The sequence below is a fragment of the Carassius gibelio genome, chromosome B20 (genome assembly GCF_023724105.1).
Source record: "Carassius gibelio isolate Cgi1373 ecotype wild population from Czech Republic chromosome B20, carGib1.2-hapl.c, whole genome shotgun sequence".
Lineage (NCBI taxonomy): Eukaryota > Metazoa > Chordata > Actinopteri > Cypriniformes > Cyprinidae > Carassius > Carassius gibelio.
Genome location: NC_068415.1, coordinates 1,886,930 through 1,914,453, shown reverse-complemented (window position 1 = coordinate 1,914,453; position 27,524 = coordinate 1,886,930). Strand labels below are relative to the sequence as shown.

The 27,524-nt window shown below is 36.8% G+C and overlaps 3 protein-coding genes and 1 long non-coding RNA gene across 4 annotated transcripts in view; 2 read left to right on the top strand and 2 right to left on the bottom strand.

The window, feature by feature from the left end:
* Nucleotides 1–1,568: 1,568 nt before the first annotated feature.
* On the bottom strand, nt 1,569–15,104 carry rhpn1 (rhophilin, Rho GTPase binding protein 1). Its single transcript, XM_052586513.1, has 16 exons — nt 14,694–15,104; nt 10,440–10,555; nt 10,021–10,149; nt 9,180–9,255; nt 9,019–9,096; nt 7,539–7,663; nt 7,297–7,463; nt 6,280–6,377; nt 6,087–6,176; nt 5,834–5,990; nt 5,472–5,585; nt 5,194–5,388; nt 4,479–4,555; nt 4,238–4,381; nt 4,017–4,163; nt 1,569–2,871 (listed from the first exon to the last, which is right to left on the bottom strand). Exons 1-16 carry the CDS (start codon nt 14,796–14,798, stop codon nt 2,689–2,691), a joined length of 2,001 nt encoding a protein of 666 aa, XP_052442473.1. The 5' UTR covers nt 14,799–15,104; the 3' UTR covers nt 1,569–2,688.
* Nucleotides 6,197–10,014, top strand: LOC127984045 (uncharacterized). The gene is made up of 4 exons (XR_008160535.1): nt 6,197–6,363; nt 7,267–7,448; nt 7,526–7,678; nt 9,858–10,014. It is a non-coding gene; the product is annotated as an uncharacterized LOC127984045 (long non-coding RNA).
* A 9,636-nt stretch (nt 15,105–24,740) lies between the features above and the next one.
* cb20h8orf82 (chromosome B20 C8orf82 homolog) lies at nt 24,741–26,956 on the bottom strand. Its single transcript, XM_052586512.1, has 3 exons — nt 26,708–26,956; nt 26,585–26,633; nt 24,741–25,316 (listed from the first exon to the last, which is right to left on the bottom strand). Exons 1-3 carry the CDS (start codon nt 26,840–26,842, stop codon nt 24,850–24,852), a joined length of 651 nt encoding a protein of 216 aa, XP_052442472.1. The 5' UTR covers nt 26,843–26,956; the 3' UTR covers nt 24,741–24,849.
* arhgap39 (Rho GTPase activating protein 39) overlaps nt 26,895–27,524 on the top strand; it is a 41,704-nt gene continuing 41,074 nt past the window's right edge. The window contains exon 1 of the mRNA XM_052586511.1: nt 26,895–26,995. The gene's annotated coding sequence lies outside the window, so the exon portion shown is untranslated. The remainder of the gene's footprint in view (nt 26,996–27,524) is intronic.

Genomic DNA, 27,524 nt, shown 5'->3' with positions numbered 1-27,524 from the left:
ATGCTTCTGCAGCGCTGGAACATAAGCCCGCGTTCATGATCCCAAACGCGTGATGGATTGGTGCAATAACGCGACGTTTAATGGAAGGAACGCGCGCGACGTATCACTACATCTATTTAAGATGAAGTGATAATTTCCAGCTATCCTTCTTGTTTTGAAATATATGAATCAACAAATGGGCGTATGGTGTGTGTTCAAAGCATGGCTTAAAAATTAATTTATATAATATTAAAACAATAAAACAACTATATATCGGTTTTATCTAATTAAACGCACTAATATTACAAGATGTGTTTTATATATTCAAAGACGTTCTAAAAAAATAAATCCACTTATCAGAAATATTTATGAGGCAAGTCAGTTTAAAATAATAATAATAATAATAATAAAAGCTTCCTACTGCAGTAGTCAAATAATACTATAACAATTGTAAAAAAATAATAATAATCCGTATCATTAGATTGTGATTTCATTGAAAAATAAGAATAAAGTTGAATTTCTTAAGTTCTTAATTTGACTCTATAGTCAAATGCACTTATATTTCCAAACATTAAGTGGTTTTATATTTTTTAAATGTTCTAAATAAAATAAAAAACTGATCAGAAATATAAATGTGGCATTGTTTTCTGAATAATGCACGAATAATGTAAAACACGACCTTACATTTCTATAAAAACTACATATTCCAGTTCAAATAATAAATTGATAAAATAAGAAAATGGCTATCATCAAATGATCATGACTTCATTAAAGTTAGCCATTAAAAAAAAGTGTTAATGCATTGTTTAATGATTTTTGTCCTTAGAAAAAAGCTTTTGCTTAATTATGTTTTCAAAGCTATTCTGCTTATTCAAATGCATAATTAGTGTAAATGTTGATGCATTGACTGAGAACTGCGTGTATGTTGATGTTTTCATGTCAAATAATAACCTGATGCTGCTCTCTAGTGGTGAAGCCACTGATTACAGCCTCAGATCCTGATGGCTTAGATACACTAATTACCTAAGACAAATTCATCAGGTTAAACAACACACACTTTTGTTGGAGCACCATTCTCAGGCTTCATCTGCCTGCTGTGTTACTTTAACTGGCCTTGTGTATTCTAATAGATTTGAAACTGTCCAGATTTGAGCCGTCTCGTTTCCCAGTGCAGTCGTGTGTCTGGGGAGCCACTCAGTGTAGAATCCAAACACATTTGGCAGCAATAGCCCATATTTCATCACTGTTTACTGCATATTCATTCCTGCAATCCCCAGTGCGACAAGAGTCAGCTGTTAGAATACTTCCTTATAAATGTCATCCTGAGAGCTTCTGCTTCAAGACTTGAATGCCACTGACTCCCAAACACACTTTTCTTTAAACATCATTATTAGGATTACACAAAATGAGGCCGATTTCACCCCCAAAATCCAGCAGCTAGAGCATTAGAGAGGAATATAACAGGGTGTGTTTTACATTTCTGTCTAACAAGAGTTTATTTGAGATTCTTGTTGCCTATATATTAAAAGAGTCTTTTTACTTGAGTGCACTATTATGCATATAAATTAGCAAAATATCTAAATGATGCATTTAAATGAAAAACTTGATTTATTTGTCATGATAAAGAGGCTTGCGAAGGATATGCAGTTTTAAATCATCAAGGCAGAGAGCAGCTGGAATGCTTCTGACAACTAATAAACATACAATAAACACACACAAAACAAAACAAACAATCATTTTCTGTGCAAAAATACATTCTTAAAGGAATAGTTCACTTAAAAATGAACTTTAGCTGGAAACGTCCAAACATCTGATAAAAGCATCACAATAATCCACAGCACTGCAGTCCATCAGTTACCATCTGGAGAAGCTGAAACAAATCCATCCAGACCTTCATAACGTCAAACTGTTGCTTTCGACTAAAAGTGTATGTTCAATAATAACTCTCCCTCCAGTGAAAAAGTCCATCTCCTGTCGTCTCTCACATCAAAATTCACCCACAATCTGCTGTTTTTTGGATGTTTTCGGTTTGTAAAAGGTGTGATCTGTGCAGATCTCTCTCCTAAATCAGACCAGACCACTTTTTAACTGGAGGAAGTGTTATTATGGATTATAGACTATTTAAAAATGTTCCAGATGTTCACTGATGGACTGGAGTGCTGTGGATTATTGTGATGTTTTTATCAGCTGTTTGGCCTCTCGTTCCGACGGCACCCATTCACTGTGATGCAATGCTACATTCTCGTTCTCTGATCTTGGATGGCCTGAGGGTGAGTATATTTCCAGCAAACGTTCATTCTTGCGTGTCTAATTCCTAGGGTGACCATACAGGCCATTTCTACGGGACACCTCCTCGCTGTGATTTCTATTTAGCCTAAAAGGTGAAAACGAACTTGCATCGTTTCGATCATTCTCTGTAGATCCCACTTTCTCACATGCCACGATTGGTTGATTACGTACAATGCTACTGGTCAAACTATTTTGGATGTGTCCCATATAAACGACACAAAGAGCCACCCGACTAATTCCTTTAATGCCTTCTGGAGCTGCTGCAAGACACTATTTTCTGAAAACACTGGACTATTACAGCATAGTGTCTAATGTAAATAACTTTACATGATGTAGCTAACCGGCTAATTTTCCTTCAGCTCCTAAAACATAATCGTGCTCTAGTCTGTAAAAGAGGGCTGTTCTTTTCCTCGTGTGCTTTCAGAACATGGATTCACTCTCTCTGAAGTTACCAAAGGAAAGACTGAAGGTGCTTCCGAGTCTCCAGCTCCAGTTCCTCAGAGACGAGGAGGATCTGCGCTCGTCTTCTCGTCCCGCTCTCCTCTGGCTGCCCGACTGACACTCCTTCTCACCGGCAGGAGAGGGACTCATCCTCCTCTCAACCTACCCAAACACCATTTACTGCTTTAAATCATGATTTCATCAAGCTTCAAAGCGTTTTCAAAAAGTCAGAATATCATCATATAAATATCAGCATCTGCACCAAATTGGATATTTTTGCCCAGTTTGAGTCTCAAATTTTTCACTATATCAGAATATATGAGCCATAAAAGCATGATGTATTATAATACTCAACAATTTTTTTTATTTTGTATAAAAATTCAATAAGCTGTTTCATTCCAAAAACAGATTTTCCGGTATTATTTTATATGTAATGCTCTATTATTTTTTAGGACAGAGTTTCGACACAAATTTCATGATTTGATTTGATTCGATTCCATTCAGTTTTGATTATTTTGGATATATATGTGTCCCTGGACAACAAAACCCGTCATTAGTGTTAATTTTTAGAAACTGAGATGTATGCATCATCTCTCCATTGATGTGTGGTTTGTTCGGAGGACAATATTTGTCTGAAATGCAACTATTAGAAAATCAGGAATCTGAGGAAGCAAAAAACCTAAATATTGAGAAAATCATCTTTAAAGTTGTTCATATGAAGTTCTTAGCAATGCATATTACTAATCAAACATTAAGTTGTGATATTCTAACAGTAGGATATCTACAAAATATCTTCATTGCGTTTGCATGCATTCTATTGTATTTGAGATGCACTTTTACATACCGTATTTTCCAGACAATAAGTCGCACTTTTTTTCATAGTTTGGCTGTTCCTGCGACTTATAGTCAGGTGCGACTTTTTATCAAAATTAATTCACATGAAGCGAGAGAAATGAACTGAGAGAAAACATTACCGTCTCCAGCCACCAGAGGGCGCTCTAATGCTGCTCAGTTCTCCTGTAGTCTACACTGTAAACATAGAGCGCCCTCTCGCTGCTGGAGACGGTAATGTTTTCTCTTGGTTCTAAATAAATGCGACTTACATATGTTTTTTTCATCATCATGACTTATTTTTGGACTGATGCGACTTATACTGAAAAATACGGATATAATAATTCAACCCCAATCAGTTTTTAGAAATCTAATAAACCCGGATATGTGAAAAAGGTCCATTGTTTAATAAAATCAATTAAAATCGAGAAATCAATCATTTTTACGCAGCCCTAAGTATTTGACATATGCTGTACCTCGTGTGAGTGTAGAGTGATGACGTCCAGCTCTAGTCCTCTTTCTGAGCAGCTCTTCAGCGTGTGAATGACCTCTGCGTGTTCAGCCCACCTGCAGTCTGCGCCGTTCACAGCCACGATATAATCGCCCTCACGGAGCCCCGCCTCCTGAAACACACTCATGATGCATTATTGAATAATAACAAGCATTTTAAATGCAACTCACTAATGACATCTCTCACCGCGGCACATCCCCCTGGCAACACCCCAGCAACCAGAACCGGCGAATCACCTCGAAGCGTGAGCCCAAGCCCCGCCTCTCCTCGAAGCAAACACGCGTGCCGCCGCACCCAGCGATTCCGTGCGGCGAACACAGACAGCGGCCCCTTCACACACACACACACACACACACACACAACAGGTGACACACATTACACACGTCTGCAACATTCACAGCACATCAGTGTTTGTGTGAGATGTTACCAGTCGCTGGAAGATATCGGTCACTCTGACGCCGCTGAAATCAGGAGTTTTAATGTCAGGCTTCTGCTGTGTATGAGCTGTAGGAGACATGTCAAAGGTCAAAGTAAAAAAGAATAAGTTTACCTGTACCTATACAATTCCTGCATTATGTCTGCTAGTAATATGCATTACTAAGAACTTCATCTGAACAACTTTAAAGATGATTTTCTCAATATTTAGATGTTTTTGCTCCCTCAGATTCCAGATTTTAATAGTTGTGTCTCAGACAAATATAGTCCTCCGAACAAACCACACATCAATGGAGAGATGATTTATTCTGCTTTCAGATCATGCATACATCTCAATTTTGAAAAATTGACCCTTAAGACCTGTTTTGTGCTCTGGGGTCACATATATGCAACAAACTTAATTTCAGCTAGTTGCCAAATAAATATTTCTCTTTTTCATTTTTTTATTTTACTGTTCCAAAGTGAGAAATGTTTACTTTGTAGCTGGCTGAAATAAATAAATATATATATATATATATATATATATATATATATATATATATTTATTTATTTATTTATTTATTTTTTAATTTTTTTAACCACATTTTTTGTGGTTTTAGTTTTAGATAATGATAATACACCTGAACCGGAGGTTAGTATGAGTGGTACAGAAACACATCTACCACATCAACACAGATTTAACCCTAACTGTTCATATAAACACTCACACTGGATCTCTGGAGCCTCTGCGACCTCACAGAAATCATCTTCCTGATCAATCTCCGAGTATTTCTCCAGCGAGCAGGCGTGAGCGTGTGACAGAACCTCCTGCAGGATGTCCATCTTTCGAAGCATTTTACACACGCCGTGAAGACGCAGGGCTTCCTCGTGACGTATGATGGCTTTACGCAGATGAGCTTTACCTTCAAAATGACATCAAACTAGTAAATTTTCTCCTGCACTGAAACTGTACATCTGTGTTTGCGGAAAAAGCATCGACACAAACCCAGTCTCCGTTTGTCCTCTGGATCCTGAAGGTTGAGTTTTTCCGGTCGTCTGGTGTGAACCTGTACGAGAGCTTTAATCTCTCCACCTTCATCCTCATCTTCATCAGACATGCCTGTTAGTTGTCAAAAAAACATTAGCAGTCAGTCTGCAATTTGAATGAAAATTATCATTATAAAAGATTGTTTATTTAGAATGACGTGCACGATACAAACTGGAACACGTATTAATGACTTGCCCCAAACTGTTGAATGCTACTGAGACATAGTTTCAAACAAGGAGACTTCTTTTTAAAACATTCAAAAATCCTTATCATTCCAAACTTTTGATGTGTGCATGATGTCATCAGTCAGTGAAGGTCACCTGAGGCGTCACACAGCGCCACAGCGGTGTAGTAATGAGCCAGCGCTCTGAAATGATGCGTTTTGACCTGAACCATAGAGATCCAGGAGAAGGGAACGTAGTCCTTCAGTAACTCGACAGACATCGCCTGAAGAACCAGAGAATACACGTCTGATACCTACACACACACACACACACACACACACACACACACAGTTATTAACACATAAAACCCCATTACATTGTGTGTGTGTGTGTGTGTGTGTGTGTTTACCCTCGCTGCCTCCTGGGCGGCTTGCAGAAGCACATTCAGGTTGTTGTGTTGCACGTTGAGAATGACCTTCTCACACACACACTCCTGAACCTACACAAGATAAACTCAGAAATATGTGACGTGTTACATGTCTTCTCAAACATATGAATCTGAAATGTGTATTTAATGTCTATGAGCCTCTTTCTTTCATTACCTGAGCTACCATGAGACGGACCAGCATGCTTAGCGCAGGGCTGCTCATATCCAGACTGGGAGCATGAGAGAAATTCTCCTGCAGGTAGAGAAACGCACCTGCACACACACACACACACACACACACACACACACACACACACACACACACACATCATGTTTACAAGTTCATTTATATAAGCAAAGAGCTTCAGAACTTCAGTTCAGCAGTCATTTGTTTGCTGACCTTGTGACCTATTACTATAATATAGTATTATTTGGTAGATTCAACTGTTTTGATGTGTTTAGCCAATCAAAATGTCCGATTTCATTTGTGTTACATTTAAATAGCTTATAATGGGGGGAAAATTACATTTGATTTTAAAAGTAAATGTAAATGCAATATTAATGTTTTGTAAAAATATTTTTAAAATACGAAAATATTTATTCAAAATAAATACATAAATGTTAAAATATTTGTAAAAATTAAATATTTTTTTAAATAAAAATTTATACTTTTATTTAGCAGAGGCTGACCTAAAGTAATGTTGCTACTGATTTCTATTTCAAATAAATGCTGTTATTATTTTATTCTGAAAACTATTTTCAGCATTGAAGAACACCGCAATAAATTACATTTTAAGATATTTTCCCATAGATCATCAACAGCTATTATAAATTGTAATATTTCATACTTTTTTATAATCTATACTGATTTGTTCAAAAACACAACCCCAAACATTTGAATGGTAGAGTATATTGTCAAGTAAAGTGGTATTGTTTAATTAAAAAAATAATAAGAATCAATTCTTAAATAGTTTTTCTATTAGAAATAATGATGTTGTTATAATGCACATTAATGTAAATAATGAGCCGAAACATGTTGGAAAGAGCGTTAAATGTTTTGTTATAAATATTAATAGAGTGATACTATCAGAATTGTTTTAAATGATAAGCACATGAATATCTCTGTAACACACTGTGACAGTGTTTCCTGTGAAAGGCTCAGATAAACAGACGGATCCGGATGAATCAGTACCTGCTGCTCTCTGGAAAGCATCGATAGCGCTCTGAATGCCAGTCAGTGTCGAGCGATCTTGTCTGGCTCCGATCTGAGTGTAAAGTGCTCCGATGTTGAACAGAACGCTCCCTTTCTCGAAGGCCAGCGCTCTCTGGACTGAAGGAACGCCGGTCAGTGAGTCGTACCTGTGAAGAGACACGCCATCAGAAGCTCTGTCTCCAGTCATTCATCATGTGTTTGTGTGCAGCAGTGTGTCTCACCAGTGAAAATGAACTCCCAGACTTCTGTGCGGTGAATAGAAGCGCTGATCCAGGAAATAGAGCTGGTTATAATAGTCCATCAGCAGCTCCTGACCCGCTTCGTTCCTGCTGGGAGTTCGCATGGACTACGGAGATAACAGGTGAAGACTGAAGACATCATTTTCAGCTCAGAAATAACAATTTTACTTGTGTTTCTCATAACTCAGCCTCGTAACTCAGCCACTGATTTGCAAAAAAGGCCTAATATTATCTAATTTGATGACACTGAGTTCAAAAATATCAAGAAATCTTTTCCAATTTTCCAGAAAATAAGAAAGAAGATTCTTTAAATCATATACACTACTGTTCAAAGGTTTGGGATCAGAATGGTTTTTTTTTTTACAGGAGTTTCTTCTGCTCACCAAGGCTACATTTATTTGATAAAAAATTAGGTAAAATATTATTACAATTAAATTAGCTGTTCTCTATGTGATTATCTGTTAAAGTGTAATTTATTTCTGTGATGCTCCGCTGTATTTTCAGCATCATCCTCCAGTCTTCAGTGTCACATGATCTTCAGAAATGTTAATAATATATTGATTTATTATCAGTGTTGAAACTGTTTTGCTGCTTCAGATTTTTTTGGAGCCTGTAATACTTTTTTTCAGGATTCTTTGATGAATAAAAAGTTAAAAAGAATAGCATTTATTTAAAAGAAAAATATTTTCTAACAATATACACTAGCATTGAAACGTTTAGGTTCGGGGAATTTCTATTCTTTGTTTTTTTTGTTGTTTAAAGAAATTAAAACTTTTATTCTGCAATGATGTGTTAAATTAAGAAGTGATCGCAAAGATTTATATTATTAGAAAAGATTTATATTTTGAATAAATGCTGTATTTTTTAGCTTTTAATAAACAAAGAATCCTAAAAATAAATTTGTCAGCACAACGGTTGATAATTTTAATAATAAATCAGTATATCAGAATGATTTCTGAAGATCACGTGACACTGAAGACTGGAGGTGGATGATTGAAATTCAGCTGCGCTTCACAGAAATAAATTATATTTTAAAGGATATTAAAATAGAAACCATTATTTTATGTTGAAATAACATTTTGCAAGATTACTGTTTTTTTTCTTTCTGCATTTTAATCAAATAAATGCAACCTTGATGAGCAGAAGAGACTTCTTTAACAAACATTACACGTCTCACTGATCCCAAACTTTTGAACAGTTGTGTCACTTTTAATGCATTTATCAAAATAGCAAAAGCAGCGAAAAAATTTAAAGCCAAAAAGAAATATTCGAAATGTATCATTTAACTTGAAATCTACAAAGCTATGGAATTCATGCTTAATGTCTTCAGAATCATTAATTTGAGAAATCTACATAAGAGTTCTTTTATAACATTTTGTTATTTTTGTATGTGTCTGGTCTTGTTTTTAATTATTCTTTAGTGCATGTTAAAGAACAGCATTGCATGTTGACTTGAACAGACCTGTCTTAGTTCCATAAAATCCCGGATCTCGTTCAGGTACAGAGACGCGTCCTCACTGTAATGTTCACTGATGAAATCCTGATGAAACAGCAGAGAAAAACTCTTTCTAGACAGATTTAGACACTGGATGTGTCGACATGTAATCTTTCTGTTCATCTCACCTGAAGAGGGACTGTCATGTCTATCTCTTTAGTCTCTTTCAATCCCAGTGGAATCATGGGAACACTGACTGTCTCACTGCAACAACAACATGTATCCGTTTGTGAATGTTTGAAGTTTATATTTTACACACTGCATGTAAAGAAATAAGCTACAAAATGCTTTGAATGTTGATTATTCTAGAATTGCATCTAGAATTCTAGTTTGTTTCTTCATCAGATTTGGAGAAATGCAGCATTGCATCAGTGTCTCATCAATGGATGCTCTGCAGTGAATGGGTGCCGTCAGAGTCCAAGCAGCTGATAAAAACATCACAGCACTTCAGTCCATCAGTTCATTGTCCTGTGAAGCCGAAAGCTGTGTGTTTGAACAACAAATCCATCAAGGCATTTTAACTTGTGGATTATTGTGATGTTATTATGACTCTCATTCCGACGGCACCCATTCACTGCAGAGCATCCATTTCTGAGACACTGATGCAATGCTACATTTCTCCAAACCTGATGAAGACACAAACTCATCCAAATCTTGGCTGACCTGAGAGTGAGTACATTTTCAACAGATTTAAATGTTTGGGTGAACTATTACTTTAAACAAATCTACAAATGTGTTCTGCATGCTTCAAACCTGATTTATCTAAAAAAACCTGTGATTTTTTTTTTTCTGCCTTCTCCTTCAAGAAAGTCTACCCAGTTATTATCAAAGTGTGATACCAGGCTATCCGGAAGGCTGAATACTGCAGAAGGTATTTCAAGTTCACTGCCAAGTTATCCAGAAACTTATCAGGTAACCAAGTAAACAATGTTTGAATAAAGAGATCTAGTAAGTGCATGTGTAAGCAACCTCTCGGTCTGGTAGACGTTCATACTGCTGTTGAGCTCCTCTAGTTCTTCTTTGAGAAGCTGAAGGTTTGAGTTCACAAAACTCAGTTCTAATGCAACAGTCTCCTTCACCTTCTGATTACTGCTGGCCCTGGAAAAAAAACACCATGTATGTCACTCATGTATTGTGTAAAAGTATAAGCTGGTAGCCATTATAACACTACACCATTTATATTGCAGTATATCTGGTGAAACGTAAACTCGTAATGCAATGGAAGAGTTTGGTCATACCACCCAGTGCTAAATAAATACACATCACAACATCAACAGAGAGGCGTGTCACGGGTCACTTCCTGTTAGTTCTGGGTCAGGCAGGGTGTTGGGCACAGTGTGTGTTATTATGAAAAACATGCCCCTCAGTATTTGCAAATGTATTGATACCTGTACAGGTTTTCAGCTCCGCTGCGCAGACGAAGCTCTCGGTTGATCTGCTGGTTGAGTTTAGCTCTCCGCTGCTGCAGCTTGCTGCGTTGGGTTGAGACGAGAGGGTCACATCCCTAAAACACACACACACACCTGTCATGACATCACCTGAAATTAGCATATTTAGACTACAACATTGCACTTCTGTCCTATTCTCTATGCTTCATACTTACTTATCTATCCATCCATCCATCTATCTATCTATCATTTGACTATCTATCATCTTGTCGTGCTGGCGCCGATACAGGTTGGCTGCCTCCGTGACGAGCTCCGCATATGTTTTTGTGTTTTTGTTAGTTTGTCCTGTCTTTAGTTATATTCCTGCCATCAGTTTCACCAGGGAAGAACTGCTGAACATTCGGCAGAACACACCACAGGATATTTTACCGGATTTCAATTATTCAGACGTTTTACTGAACGTTGTTATCGGAGGAGCGGCGGCGCTGATCAAGCGCTTCAGGACGCGCAGACGGGGGAAGCGAGCGGGAGCGCTCGTCAGACTCAGGAAGCGCGGATTTCGAACGCCGTTGCCTAGCATCCATCTGGCAAATCTCCGCTCTCTACCCAACAAAACGGACGAACTCCTACTGCTTTCTCGGACTAATAAGGATTTCACACACTCTGCTGCTCTGTGTTTCCAGAAACCTGGCTGAATGACACCATACCGGACAGCGCGCTCCATCTGCCGGACTTTCAGCTGTTTAGAGCGGATCGCGAATCAGAATCCACTGGGAAATCGCGCGGCGGCGGGACATGCTTTTACATCAATGAACGGTGGTGTACAGATGTAACTGTGTTAAAGAAGACGTGCTGCTCAAATCTCGAAACACTCTTCATTAACTGCAAGCCGTTCTATTCGCCGCGGGAGTTTCACTCGTTCATTCTGGTCAGTGTTTACATCCATCCTCAAGCGCATGTGAGCTCAGCTTTACAGAAACTCGCTGATCAGATCACAGAGACAGAACAACAATCGTGTTTTGACCTCACTGATTGGAGTGTTTTTGAAGCTGCTGCCACCGATCTGGATGAACTCACAGAGACCGTAACATCATATATCAGTTTCTGTGAGGATATGTGTATTCCTACAAAGACTCAACTAATTTACAATAATGACAAACCGTGGTTCACTGCAAAACTCAGACAGCTCCGTCAGGCCAAAGAAGATGCTTACGTGAAGGGGGACAATGTCTTGTATAAACAGGCTAAATACACATTGGAAAAGGAGATCAAAGTGGCAAAGAGGAATTATTCTGAAAAAATAAGGACTCAGTTCACTTCCAACGACTCCGCATCAGTGTGGAAAAGTCTAAAGAACATCACCAATTACAAGACACCACCCCCCAGCACTGTAGAGAATCAACGACTGGCAGACGATCTGAACGAGTTTTACTGCAGGTTTGAAAGAACACCCATCACCTGCCCTGAACGCCTCCCCACACAACCATTCACACCCTTCACAACTCCTGCAACCAGCCCCAAATGCCTCTCCAAACAACCGTTCACACAATTAACAGCTCCTGCAACCCATCCTGAACACCTCTCCAATCAAGCACTCTCACCATTCTCACCTCCTGCATCCCCCCTCTCAGGTGGGGCACCTGCAATTCAGATCAGCGAGGATGCGGTGCGCCAGGTCTTCCGGAAGCAGAAAAGGAAAAAAGCACCAGGCCCAGATTGTGTTACACCAGCCTGTCTGAAATCCTGTGCTGACCAGCTGGCCCCCATCTTCACACAGATCTTCAACAGATCGCTGGAGCTGTGCGAAGTCCCTTCATGCCTCAAACGCTCCACCATCATCCCCATCCCTAAGAAACCCAAAATTACAGGACTAAATGACTACAGGCCTGTGGCTCTAACGTCTGTAGTCATGAAGTCATTTGAGAAACTGGTGCTGGCCCACCTGAAGGACATCACTGGGCCCTTGCTGGATCCTCTTCAGTTTGCCTACAGAGCAAACAGGTCTGTGGACGATGCAGTAAACATTGGACTGCATTATGTTCTGCAACACCTAGACAGACCGGGGACTTATGTGAGGATCCTGTTTGTGGACTTCAGCTCGGCCTTCAACACGATCATCCCAAACCTCCTCCTGCCCAAACTAAATCAGCTCTCCGTGCCCACCTCCGTCTGTCAGTGGATCAACAGCTTCCTGACAGACAGGCAGCAGCTAGTGAGGCTGGGAAAATACACATCCAGCACCCGTACAATCAGCACCGGAGCTCCCCAGGGCTGTGTCCTCTCCCCACTGCTCTTCCCCCTGTACACTAATGATTGCACATCTAAGGACCCCTCTGTCAAGCTCCTGAAGTTTGCAGACGACACCACACTCATCGGCCTCATTCAGGACTGTGACGAGTCTGCTTACAGACAGGAGGTAAAAGAGCTGGCTGTCTGGTGCAGTCTCAACAACCTGGAGCTTAACACGCTCAAAACAGTGGAGATGATCGTGGACTTCAGGAGAAACCCCCCTGCACTTTCCCCACTCACCATCATGAACCGCACTGTGACTGCAGTGGAGTCATTCAGGTTCCTGGGCACCACTATCTCTCAGGACCTGAAGTGGGACATTCACATTGACTCCATTGTGAAAAAGGCCCAGCAAAGGTTGTATTTCCTTCTCCAGCTGAGGAAGTTTAACCTGCCACAGGAGCTGCTGAAACAGTTCTACTCCACCATCATCGAATCCATCCTCTGCACTTCAGTAACTGTCTGGTTCAGCTCAGCTTCTAAATCTGACCTCAGAAGACTACAGAGGGTAGTCCGGACTGCTGAGCGAATCATCGGTTCAACTCTCCCTTCTATTCAAGAACTGTACTTATCCAGAGTGAGAAAAAGGGCTGTCAAAATCACTCTGGACCCCTCACATCCAGCACACTCCCTCTTTGAACTGTTGCCATCTGGTCGACGCTACAGAGCACTGAGCACTAGAACGACCAGACACAGGACCAGTTTCTTCCCTCAGGCAATCCATCTTATGAACAGCTTATAATAACGGCGAACACACTACACTTTATATTTATATACACACACACTTTATTTATCTAACACACATACTTAGTATACACTTAAATTTTGCACACAATATATATGTACATACATAACTTCATTTTGTAATATACCTGCCTACAATTGTCATTTGTATATTGTCATTCAGTATCTACTTATTTGTATTTTTTATTCTTTTATTATGTGTTTTATGTTCTGTCTCTGTCATTCTGTTGTACTGCGGAGCTTCTGTCACGAAAACAAATTCCTCGTATGTGTAAACATACCTGGCAATAAAGCTCATTCTGATTCTGATTCTGATCTATCTATCTATCACTTGACTATCCATCTATCTATCTATCTATCTATCTTTCTATCTATCTATCGATACAACATTGCACTTCTGTCCTATTCTCTATGCTTCATACTTACTTATCTATCCATCCATCCATCTATCATTTGACTATCTATCATCTATCTATCTATTATTTGACTATCCATCTATCTATCTCTCTCTCTCTCTCTCTCTCTCTCTCTCTCTCTCTATATATATATATATATATATATATATATATATATATATATAATTTAAATATTTAATGTGTGCATATATACAAAACAAACAAGATGCATGTATATAATCTAAATAAAATGCAAAATAACAAATGATATATATATATATTATTTTAATGGCAACACATTACAGTAAGGTCTCATTTGTTGACATCAGTTAGTCCATTAACTAACATGAACTAACCATTAACAACATGTTTTACAGCATTTATTAATAAAAATGTTCAGAGTCCATTATCTAATGTTAGCAGAGACGTTACAAAGTTTGCTTTTGGTAACGTGCTAGTAAATGTTGAACTTACCATGAACTAGCATTAATAATTAAATTAATTCTGTGCAAGTACTGTCTATGTTAACTACGATGTTTATTGTAAAGTGTTACTATTTAATTTCATTGCAAGGACATTAAAGAACGTCATGGTATCCGTCTATTAACATGCTAGTACTATGTTATTATTAATACTTAACAATAATACCATAGTTTGTGAATCTATATTGAATCAGTTTACTGAAAGAATCAGGTAACACCATTGTACTTTTGAGTAAGTGCCTCAATCTGTTATTTCTTATTGCGTTGATGGTTTTAATGTTAAGCAATAAGTAATGAATTAGCATGTGACATCTGAGGTAATGTTTTCTGAAAGTTAACGTTACCTTGCGGACTGATTCTGTCGAGCCTCCGTCCTCAGCAGATATATCCTCATCTGATCCAGAGTCACACACCATAAACTCAGACTTATTACTGTACTTTTCTGTCATATTCACCTGTAATAATAACACCTGTACGTTACTCACAATAGCGCGCGCATGTTATCAAACCTCGCAAACGTAACGGTAAAAAAAACCCGTTAAACGCTGCTATCAGAACACGAACTCTACTTTAACGGCTCCTTTACACGTATCTAACACACGCGGGACACGGGTTTAACTATATATGTGTCTAAACGCATTTATTTATCTTCATAATGTGATCTTTAAAGTAACTATTTCACTCAAAATCAGCAAATCCACTTGTTGCCTGTACGCGCACGAGCCACAGCTGATCCCTCGCATTGCGTCCTTGGGGTTCAGCCAATAGAATCGCGTCGCTTCTGACTGACACATGTGGTAGCCAATCACAGCTCGATACAAACAACGGACTGACGGGGGAATCGTCCAATAAGGTGACGGTGATGGGAATAAAGGCGATTTGGAGCGGAAAAATAACTGTTGCCCCTGACAACACGGAGGCACGAAGACAAAGCGATTGTGTTTATCTGAAGAGACTAGCATTCATTGAATTCTTTTTAAAAATCTTTCAATACTGATATGAATCTTTGAATATTCACACATTACGATATAATACGTTTAAAAAAAAAAAAACATAAATACCGTTTATCACATTTATCAAAAAAGAAATTATATATATATTACATTTTATATACATAGACCTAAGTATATAGTTATTCGTAATACTAATAAAAACACAATAACATTTAAATATTAAATAACGCTCATGAACTATTTTACTCTGCAAATTGATATACAAAATAACTATTTATTTACTTAGTACTTATTTATTTACGAAAAAAATCTATGCATGATATTATTTACTAAAACTAAACATACTAGATTTTTATTTATTTAATATTTCTATTTACTAATTGATTTATTTGTATTTTAAATTAAATATTATTGGACAAAACACATTCATGAATCACTGTTGTACATAAAAGCTTTTTTATAATAATAATAATAATAATAATAATACATTTTATTTATATTTCACTTTTCTTATACCCAAAGCACTTCAATAATAATTTTCTTTACATCATCACCTATTTTATTAGCTAATCATAAGATTAACCAAAAACATGTTCAAAATGACTTGTTAATGCTATTGGACCACAACAAGCAGCATTGCTGAATTTGTTATTAGGACATTATTATTATTATTATTATTATTATTATTATTATTATTATTATTATTATTAGTATTAGGGAAAATTGGATTTTAAGGCATTTTTTCCTTTGGTCTGGGCTCCATGTTTTCGGCTCGGCTTCAGTTCAACCGCAGGAAGTAGCTTCCTTTACTGTTTCCTTTTGTGATACCAGACACCCGGGAGTGCAGCCACTCTGATAAAGCCATCTTTAAGACGATGTGAAAAACCACACTTTCATGTATTCCAGTTTCTGATATGGTGAACTCACGGTGTAATCGTGCGGCTCTTGTAGTCTCTTGTGATGCGGATGCAGCGTTTGCAGAGAAATCTGTGCAAGCTCACGACTCTCTGACTCACTGTTTAGGGGGAATGTGATCCATGCACACAATCAACACAAATCCCAATTAGATTCTGTATGATAACACAATTCACTCATCCTCAGATCATCCAAGATGTAGATACGTTTTTTTCTCCATCAGATTTGTAGAAATGGAGCATTGCATCAGTGTCTCAGCAATGGATGTGAATGGGTGCCGTCAGTAAAATTACAGCTGATAAAAACATAACAATAATCCACATATTTCATATTTTCATTTAAAAGCAACTTAATGCTGGATTTGTTTCATCTTTTGTCTTCTCCAGATGCTAACTGAGGGACTGGAGTGCTTATTGGGATGTTTTTATCAGCTGTTTGGACTCTCATTCTGACGGCACCCATTCACATCCAGAAATCCAGTCTAGAAATAGTCTATATTGTCTTGAAATCTTGATATATTTCTGCCTTTTTTTTGCAATACTCTCACTCTCTGTGTTTGTATATACATACATATATATATATATATATATATATATATATATGTGTGTGTGTGTGTGTGTGTGTGTGTGTGTGTACATATATATAGATATAATTAAAACAACATTTTAAGACAATATAACAAAAAAATAGATGAATAAATATTTATATTTTCTCAGCCCTTTTATAATACATAAAAAATAAAGAATATTGTTAAAAGGCTGAATATATATATATATATATATATATATATATATATATATATATATATATATATATATATATATATATATATATAATCTGAAATGCTTTTATTATTATTTTCATTCAGGGGCGACCTCTGACCTCTATCAGAAACAGTCAGTGAGTAATACTACCATCAACATGCATTAATAAATAAAGCACTATGTGTTATTTAAATGCTGGGAGACCTTATATAGTTTATAAACACACCCCAGACGAGTCCCCACTCCGACCTCATCAATCTCATGACACACATCTGGATTGCTGTGTTTCTTCATGTATCTGTGATGTGAAGAGCTCTTACTTTCTTGATGAGTTCAGCGAGACTCAGTTCTGAAATACTGTTGATGCTGATGATGATGATGAGAGACTTGAACTGAGGAAATGAGAACCTGCAGAAGAAAACAGATCTGAGTGATTGAATGCTGCTGTTTAAAACCAATGCTATTTTAGTATTATATAATATTATAGGTCTGATTTAAAATAGATTTTTTAGTTTTTGTAATTTTATGTGCATTTTTGTTTTATTAAAGTATGTCTATATTGTTTTTTTTTAAATAAATGTATAGCTTTATTTAATTTACTTAATAATTTTAGTGTAATTTTAGTGTTTCAACAAACTACAAAAGTTGCCTTTGCAACTGAAAAATGTTTTTATTTATGTAATAAAAATGTTTCTATGGTTTTAACATTTTTGTTAATGATAATAACCCTGGACAACAGGGTGGGTTCGTCAATCATTTGAGTCAGTACCAGAGTTCGGAGCGGGATCGCGAATCATTTGAATCAGTGCGGGAGTTCATAGCGGGTTCGCGAATCATTTGAGTCAGTTGGGAGTTCTGAGCGGGATCGTGTATCATTTGAATCAGTGCGGGAGTTCGTAGCGGGTTTGCGAATCATTTGAGTCAGTTTGGGAGTTCGTTGCGGGTTCGCGAATCATTTGAGTCAGTTGGGAGTTCGTAGCGGGTTCGCGAATCATTTGAGTCAGTTCGGGAGTTCGTAGCGGGTTCGCGAATCATTTGAGTCAGTTCGGGAGTTCGTAGCGGGTTCACGAATCATTTGAGTCAGTTCGGTAGTAGCGGGTTCGCGAATCATTTGAGTCAGTTCGGGAGTTCGTAACGGGTTCACGAATCATTTGAGTCAGTTCGGGAGTTCGTAGCGGGTTCACGAATCATTTGAGTCAGTTCGGGAGTTCGTAGCGGGTTCACGAATCATTTGAGTCAGTTCGGGAGTTCGTAGCGGGTTCGCGAATCATTTGTATCAGTTCGGGAGTACGGAGTCATAGACATATAAATACATAGACGCCTCATTGGCCGCTCGACCGCACGTCAACGTCGCCGCCATATTGGAGCGGGCAACTTTCATAACTCTCACATCAGGACAGAAGAAAACACACCTGACTCATCGACAGATTGGACACCTACAAACTGTCACACGATAATAAAAACAGATCTCGGGGTGTTATCTTTCACAGGTAAGACTAAGCTGCTCTTTCTCGATGTTTTTTGGTCATTTTTAACATTTAACCACCAGTGTCAGACTATTAATAATAGCTAGCGATATCGCTAACGTAAGCAGTGAAACCTGAGACTTTATAAGAATTCAAAGTTTAAATGAATTTCTATTACGTTTTAACTTATATTGCCGTTTATATAATAAACTAAATGTCTAGATTAATGATGGAGCTAAAGCTTCTCTCTTTAATTTCACTACCGTTACTTATTTACAAAGATTAAGTGGTAACAATTTAGAATAATGGTCCTTTAATTAATGTTAGTTAATTCATTAACGAACATGAACAAACAATGAACAATACATGTATTACTGTATTTATTCATCTTTGTTCATGTTAGTTAATGAAAATACATTTTTTTCATTGTTAGCACAACTTTTGATTTAAATAATGCATTAGTAAATGTTGAAATGAACATCAACTAAGATTAATGAATGCTGTAGAAGGATTGTTCTTGCTTAGATCATGTTAACTAAAGTAAACTAATATTAACTAATGGACCGTTATTCAAAAGTGTTACCGATTAAGTTTATCATCACTTGATTATAAGGATTGCATTGCTTTTCATAAAACTGTGAACTGATTCTATGTATTCTTTTTTCTTCTCTTTTAGTCATTTGCAAACAGGACAAGGACAGCCTTAAGGAAAGCTGAGGAAAGCTGTTCTCAGAGACAAGACTTTACCACAGACTAGTGTTGTGTTTGTACTAAACCCAGAGCAGCCCTGAATGAATCGACAGAATGACCAGCTCATATTCTAATACTATAGACTGCATTTAAAAAGCTTTGCACAGGCTGTTTAATGATGATAATGTACTGTGTGTGTCTTTACACAAAAACTACATGATGTTAATAGCCAAGAAATGAAAGACATAGGAACTCATAGTGAATCCAGCTGCAATATCATAATAAACTCATTGTGATGTTGTTATAATGATTATTAATTTTGATTAATATAAAGTTTTTTGAGGGGAGCATTCAAAATGTGTGTGTTTTCAGCATGAGTATGCGTAATGTGCATTATAGAACAAAATGTCAAGCATCATCAAGTTTTTAAATTTCTTGAGCTGAGATTGATTCATAGGATTTTTTTATTATATATATATATATATATATATATATATATATATCTGTGTGTGTATATATATATATATATATCTGTGTGTGTGTGTGTACATGTATAAATTAAACTTAAGGAGCTCATTGATTAAACACAATTTGGAACTCATGTCCACAATTTGTTTGTGTTGTGTCATAAGTTGTGTCTTAATTTGATAAATAATTATTACACATATAGTATTTTAAAATTACATTTCAAAATGTTTTATTTTACTCTTTAATTTACTATTAATTTATTCTACATTTTTGTCTATTCTGTATTATTCCACCCTTGATATTACATATTCTTCTTGCAATTATTAAACTATTGTTGTTCAGTTATTTATTATGGTATTCATATTATACATATAATTTTATGCTATTATAAATCTATTATATCACATGTTATTGTACCATTGTACTCACTTTTCATATTATTCACTTTACTTTAAGTTTTACTACATCTACTATTTAATATAACAAATCACTTTTACTATATTTATACTGTGCCCTGTAGCAGTTTTCTCAACGATAGTAAATGATTAGTTTTTAAATATGTATTATTTAGATTTTATCCCAGTATTTCAAAGGGAATGAGCTGTGTTCTGACTTCGGAGCGGGTTCACGAATCATTCGAGTCAGTTTGGGAATCGCGAATCATTTAAATCAGTTCGGGAGTTCGGAGTGGGTTCGCGAGTCATTTGAGTCCGTTTGGGGATCGCGAATCATTTAAATCAGTTTGGGAGTTCGGAGCGTGAATCATTTGAGTCATTTCGGGAGCTCGGAGCGGGAATCATCTGAGTCATTTCGGGAGTTCGGAGCGGGAATCATTTGAGTCATTTCGGGAGTTCGGAGCGGGAATCATCTGAGTCATTTCGGGAGCTCGGAGCGGGAATCATCTGAGTCATTTCGGGAGTTCGGAGTGGGAATCATTAGAGTCAATTTGGGAGTTCGGAGCGGGAATCATTTGAGTCAGTTCGGGAGTTCGGAGCGGGAATCATCTGAGTCATTTCGGGAGTTCGGAGCGGGAATCATCTGAGTCATTTCGGGAGCTCGGAGCGGGAATCATCTGAGTCAATTCGGGAGTTCGGAGCGGGAATCATTTGAGTCATTTCGGGAGTTCGGAGCGGGAATCATCTGAGTCATTTCGGGAGTTCGGAGCGGGAATCATTTGAGTCATTTCGGGAGTTCGGAGCGTCGGGAGTTCGGAGCGGGAATCATTTGAGTCAATTCGGGAGTTCGGAGCGGGATCGCGAATCATTTGAGTCAGTTTCTGGAGTTCGGAGCGAATCATTTGAGTCAGTTTGGGGTTCGCGAATCATAGCTGTATATGGATAGGCATTTTTAACTAATTTAGTAGCTAGTTCTAATTATGTTTTCCACGCGTGTTTAGGTGTGATATGTGAACTCGTATTTTTTGTTTTAGTGATGTGCCTTTTAACAGTATCAAGTATATTCAAAAACTAAAAAGCCTAAAAAGTGCCCGCATCTAGGCTAATGTAAAGTTACATGATGAAGTCATACTAGTGCGTGCGGCGCGTGTGCAGTTTGAGTGCGTTCTTTCACTGCATTATTCGGTGTATTGCATTTATGAATGCATGTGAATGATCACAAAATTCAAGATATGGGGGTTAGAAAATGTATATATTTATATCATTTTATGTAGTTAATCAATATCACACGAAGAGTGCCATTTCAGTTTTTCTCCAAAAATCAGCATGATTAAAATGTGATATTATTACTACAAACAATAATTTAATTACAAATACAAAATGTTGCAGAATAATGTAATATATGAATGAATAATAGCCTAAAGAACCGTTGTGCCAAAAGGGTTCTTTCTTGTCATTATAGAACCTTTTTAGCATAAAAGGTTCTTTGGAGTTGAGTAAAGAACCCTATTCTATATAGAACCCCAATGAACCCTTTTTTCTAATAGTGTACTTTCCACAAAAATAGCGCTTTTAACATTGATAATAATCAGAAATGTTTCTTGAGCAGCAGATCAGTATATTAGAATGATTTCATGTGACACTGAAGACTGGAGGAATGATGCTGCATTTTATTACATTTTCAAATTACATTTTAACAGATATTCACCTGGAAAAGAGCTTTTTGAGACAGCTGTCAATGTAGACAGCCTACTAGGTGATGAGATGCATGGGTACTGTGCTCACTTGGGCATATTCCCAAGTAATGCTGTCTAGTTAGGCAGTGCACTAGGTTAAGTGATGCATGCTCTAAAATTAAGTCTATGCATTCATCAATGTTTTGACAAGTACCCAAATCTACATAGGCAGGATAGTAGGTTTAGTAATGCCTTTACACAAATCCTGCCCGTTTAGTCAGATCACAAGGTTTAGGGACAGCTGTCAAAAGCTGTCTATATAGACAGCATACTAGATTTTGAGATGCATAAGCAAAGTGCTACTTTAGTTGGGAGCTTTTTGGGTGTCAAATGATGTCTATTTTGGCAACATACTAGGTTTTGAGATTGATGCTGAAAAAGCTGTTTAGTTAGTCAGCTTACTAGATTTTAAGGCATATGCTCCAAAAATGCTGTCTAGGCAGCGTACTAGGTTTAGTGATCCATGCCCAAAAATTCAATCAATGCAATCAGAATAAAAGGTTTTGACTAGTGCTGTCAAAATTAGCGCGTTAACGCATTCGATTAATTTGAAATATTTAACGCGTTAAAAAAAAATAACGCAATTAACGCGGTTGCAGTTTTTTTTATTTCCAGTTGTGGCCTTGTGTGTTCAACGTGCAAAGAAATATGGATAAGACCAAGGAAGGACTTTTAGACGGAAAGTTTCAGTATAAAACTCTGCCGGATAACTCTTCAGTCTGCCACAAGAAACATTACTCTTCATTTAGTCTGCCACAAGAAACAGCAACATTAAAATCATGAACTCAAATGTCATTGTTTAAAAAAAAAAACAATGACTGTAACAGTGCGTAAATCAGACCTTTCTGTAACGCTAACGTTAATAAGCTTAAACGAAATAACGAAATAATTGTGTAGCGGAGTATTTTTTGTACACAGTGCCGCGAACTGTCAATCACCCCTGTACGCGTGCACTGTCCTCCTCAGCTGCAGCAACTTGCGCTCTCTCTCTTCATCAAGCTTTAAAACAAAAAGGGGACAAAAAGATCATATTGTCTTTGTGCATAGGCTATAGATTAATTAGATAAATGAATATCTAAATTTGTGCCTTGCCGTCTACGGTATTTTTTTTAGAACTTAGAAAAAAGATGCTGCAGCCAATGAGCAGCCAGCGGGGGCTGCAGGACGACTCAACCTCCGCAGACAGTTTTTAATGTTTATCAGACAATAAATACTCAAGATTTTGCTTTAGTATAACTCACAACGAGTTTCACACACCTTCTCCGGCCACGTTGAGTTGTTGACAGTGTCTTAACAGTGGGAAAAGCGACACACGCGCTATTCACTTGTATAACTTAAGGGTGAATGGGTAATGTAGTTTCTGCTCTGGGTGTGATGAATTAGGAAGCTCGCATTGTGAAGGGCGCTCTGAAAATCGGCAGTGCCGGTAAAAGATTAAAACCTCTATTAAAACAGATGTCCAGATGAGCGTACCGGTACGCTACAAGCACGTTCTGGGCGCACGGAGAGGTGGCGGTACGCTCAAGAGCTATATTTGGAAGTGGCAGTACTGAGTACCAGTGGGTACCGGCCCACTTAAAGCACTGGCAATGACTATACTTTGGAATTTTTTTGCAGTCCACTTAGAATTCAACATGGAAATCATTTTTGTTTTTTATTGGCATTGATTGTTTTGAAATTCAAATGGTACTTACATGCCTGTGTTTTTATTTCTGTAATAAATATGGCTTTCAAGCCAATAGTTAATTTGGAGAATAAATGATGGTTTATTGCAGGTATGTTGTTTACATGAGAAAATCTGTGTTACAAGTTAAACAAAAATTCCAATAAACAATCATATTTTGAATTTAAATAGTTTCTTTGTCTTGAGTTTACATGAATTATTTACATTTTACATTTACATATCCAAAAAGTTTCAGTCTTTTAACTGCGATTAATCGCGATTAATCGCGATTAATTTTAAAAATTTGTGCGATTAATTAGTTAATTTTTTTTAATCGATTGACAGCACTAAACAATTGCAAAAAATTGTCTATGTTGACAACATACTAGGATTTGAGATGCATGACCACGAATGCTATATAGGGAGCGAACTAGGTTTAAGACACATGCCCAACAAATGCTTTCTACTTAAGCAGCAATCTAAGATTTGAGATGTAGGAGCAAAAAAGCTGTTTGGTTAGGGTGCTCACTTGGTTTTAAGACATATACCTAACAAATTCTGAAATGAAAGAACAAAGAAAACTGTTTGTGTTGGGTACTCACTTTAAGATTAAGTGATGCATGGCCAACAATGTTGTCTGCTTAATTAGATCACTAGGTTTTGAGACGGCTGTCAAAAGCTGTTTACAAAGACAGCATACTAGGTTTTGAATGCATGCTTCAAAAAGCTTTGGGAGGTTTTTAGACATATTTCAAATGATGTCTAGTTAGTCAGCACATCAGGTTTTGAAGGACATGCCCAAAAATGATATATACACATTCTTAGTAGGCGAGTTACTAAAGTTATGTCACAAGTACACAGTGCGCACAGACTCACCATCATTTGAGAAAGTGAAGTTATATAATATAGTGTTATTTTTGTCACGCTGAACACCAGTAATTACAGTATTTGTCTGATTGTAAGGGGTTGGTTTAGAGTAGTGGGTAGGTGTTGTAGACCAAAATTTAATGGGTAGAAAATTACATTTAGCCTATTACATTACATTTAGTAATTTGTAGATGCTTTTCCAAAGTGATTAACAAATGAGGATAATAAAAGCAATCAAAATCAACAAACGAGCAATATGCAAATGCTATGACAAATTAATGGCACTTTGATCTATTTTCTTCTTTTATTTTTTGCTAGCGACTCGCTTGAATTGAATGATTGAATCAACCGGAGCGGTTCCTCCAGCCTAAATGACTAAATTGAATCAGTTCGTCTGTCGCTCCGTTTTTCTCATCTTGAACCCTGTTTGTATATCACTGTCTGACTACCATTAATATGCAAGACAAGACATAATAAGACCCAATATATACATTTATTTCAGCAGTATATTCAGAATATGCATAAATATACATTAATTTCAGCAGGATTTTAATGATGATAATCGATCTGTAGGTTAAGTGAATCATTGCAGCTTCACACTTTCATCTGTTTGAAGGGGAAAATGTTTGGCCAGCTCATTGGTCAGAGAGTGTCGAAGCCCCGCCCATATGAAATGCGTGGGCTGTCCCGTGCTCTCCTGACCCGTGGCGTACTCAAAGTGAGTGCTCAGCTCAATGGCCAGCGCTGACCGAACCAACCCCACGCCTCCCCCCAGCTCCGGTCCAGGATGGTACACTCTTCCGCTGACCGGATGCATGAAGAGAGATTCCGGGCGGAACGGAGCGCTCAGTTTGGCTCCGCCTCCACAGTATGACAGACGCTCCTCAAGCCCCGCCTCCGATAACAGGTGCGTGAACACAACAGGACGGTCTTCACAGCGCAGGTAGTTACGCTCGCGTCCGCACAGCGAGAGGAAGGGGAAATCCTGTTCATATCTCCCGCTCTGATTGACCTTCAGACGCTTGAAGAAGAACACTAAGAAGTGCTGGTCTAACGAGAGAGAAAAAATCAAATAACAATAAACAAGTGACCTTTGAGTTTTTGGAGTTGTAAAATAGCATACATTTTTTTATATTGTAATGGAGCCAGTTAATCTTAGAGGTGGTTGATTTGGTTCCAACTCTTTATTTAATAATGCCTGATGCCATTTAGCATTTGCTTTATAGTTAGAACATGAATGGGGAAAAAACTATTTAGTGCATTTCAAATATTAAGTAATTAATGGCAGTTTAAAATTATTGTTTTTAATTTTTTATATCAGCCAAAACCTTCAGATGTAAAATATTTAATTAAAGCTGGGTTAAAGTAGTTTACTTAAACTAAAACTACATTAAAAAAACAACAACAACAACACGTTTGTTACTTGAAATAAAATATATATATAAAAAAAAAACTGAATAATATATATATATATATGTGTGTGTGTAAAAGACAAAAACATTAAATTTATTACAACTTTAACTTCAGAATTTACTTTTTTCTTTATTTCAAATTTAAAACTGTTTTAAGAATTAATAAAAACCTTAGATCTTATGTCAGTGATAAACTAACACTGACCTTATATTTCAATATTTTAACAACATATTCACGTTCACGGTTCTCATATTATTAATGATGCAAATGATGCTTTTGTTGGTAATGTTGCTTTAACTATTAAAATTAACTATTAAAATTATACAACTTAACAGAAGTATAAGTTGAAAATTAAAATTTTACTGTAAATTAAAAAAAACATTTGATATTTGAATAATAATTTTACTTTACAACACAATTTAAAATACTAACATTTGTGTCAGAAATTATTTTTATACATTCAAATTCTGAAGCTTTTGTTTAGGTAAAAAATAAATAAATGCTGTAAACATTTGTTAACAAAAAAGTTTTTTCTTTATTATTAATTAATTTATTTTATTTATAATTATTAGCTTTTCATCTCACAAACCACAATTTTTTTTTTAACTTTGCCATGGGTTTGGAATATGATAACCATACAGTACTGTGACATTATCATAATTATACCATGTTACACTCACAGTACTTCTTTATAATTAAAATTTACAGAAGGATAAAATTAGGATTATTTTACTGTTCATAATGACTGTGTAAGTAGCCAAGCCAAAGAGGTTTATATTAAAGTAATAGAGACCACATGACAAATGCATATTCCAAAAGGAAATTGCACAAAATAGTATAATAGTATGCATGTATGCAAATCATTTAAATAATTTTTATTTGTATTTCAAAACCCCCAAAGATACCTTTGAAACAGGTGACAAAGTTCTTCACCTTGGTGTCATCCAGAAACAGCTTAAAAGAGAGAAGTAAATCATGATTCTGGTAATGATATAAATGAAACGTGATTATAGTACTCTTCTCAGTACCTGTCCTTGGTGGTCGATGTAGTAGAAATACTCTCTGATTCTGGCCTCTGGACTCTGTCCTTGTGTGTATGAGGACATATCCCTGCTCAGAAACCTCCTCCATTCACTGCTGAACAGCCTGTAAGCAAACCTCATAGCGGCTTTATTGACAGTAGAAGCCCATTGTAATAAACAAGCGTGTTGGTGTTAATCTGTTTATGTTTTGTAGATCCAGCGCTCTCTGTATCCGGCGGAAACAAAAGCGACGCACATCAGTTCCGCTTTACTGACTCTACAGTGTAAACAGAGGTAAACGTGTTATGTGTTTCATTCACTGATCTATAAAAGAGAATATATATAGATCAGTGGTTACATTAGAGTATTTTGATTATGAGCTCTGTTAAACACCGGTAAGTATATATTTTGTTAGAAAGGAGGTCACGTTATTATAATAACAGAAGTGGCGCATTTGTTTGTATTTGAACACTAGATGGCGCTGTGTCGTTTTTAATTAGGAACGGTGAGATTATTTTATGCATAGTGATAATATGATTTACAACAGCGAAAGACATTAAACGAAATTAATTTTAAATATATATATATATTTTTTTGTAAAAAGTTTAATTTGAAATGCATTAGTACAATAACAATAACGGGTTACACCTTCTTAATGTTTTGCTTTCTTTCTTTAAAACAATGACACTTGCATTAATTTTTAATATAATTATTATATATAAATATTGCATTAAAATGCACTTGCTTTAATAATTTATCTAATGGATTGCCATTTAGACATTTTTAGATAGATAGATAGACAGACAGACAGACAGACAGATAG

Bases quoted from the DNA above. Each gene is read 5' to 3' on its own strand.
- cb20h8orf82 (XM_052586512.1), bottom strand. From the start codon at position 26,842: ATGAGGTTTGCTTACAGGCTGTTCAGCAGTGAATGGAGGAGGTTTCTG. The intron at 26,634-26,707 runs GTACTGAGAAGA...CTCTCTTTTAAG, and splicing joins ACATCGACCACCAAGGACAG to CTGTTTCTGGATGACACCAA. The intron at 25,317-26,584 runs GTATCTTTGGGG...CTCTCTCGTTAG, and splicing joins CTTTGTCACCTGTTTCAAAG to ACCAGCACTTCTTAGTGTTC.
- rhpn1 (XM_052586513.1), bottom strand. From the start codon at position 14,798: ATGACAGAAAAGTACAGTAATAAGTCTGAGTTTATGGTGTGTGACTCT. The intron at 4,382-4,478 runs GTAACATCTCAC...GTGTGTGTGAAG, and splicing joins CCGATATCTTCCAGCGACTG to GGGCCGCTGTCTGTGTTCGC. The intron at 4,164-4,237 runs GTGAGAGATGTC...AGTGTGTTTCAG, and splicing joins TGCCAGGGGGATGTGCCGCG to GAGGCGGGGCTCCGTGAGGG.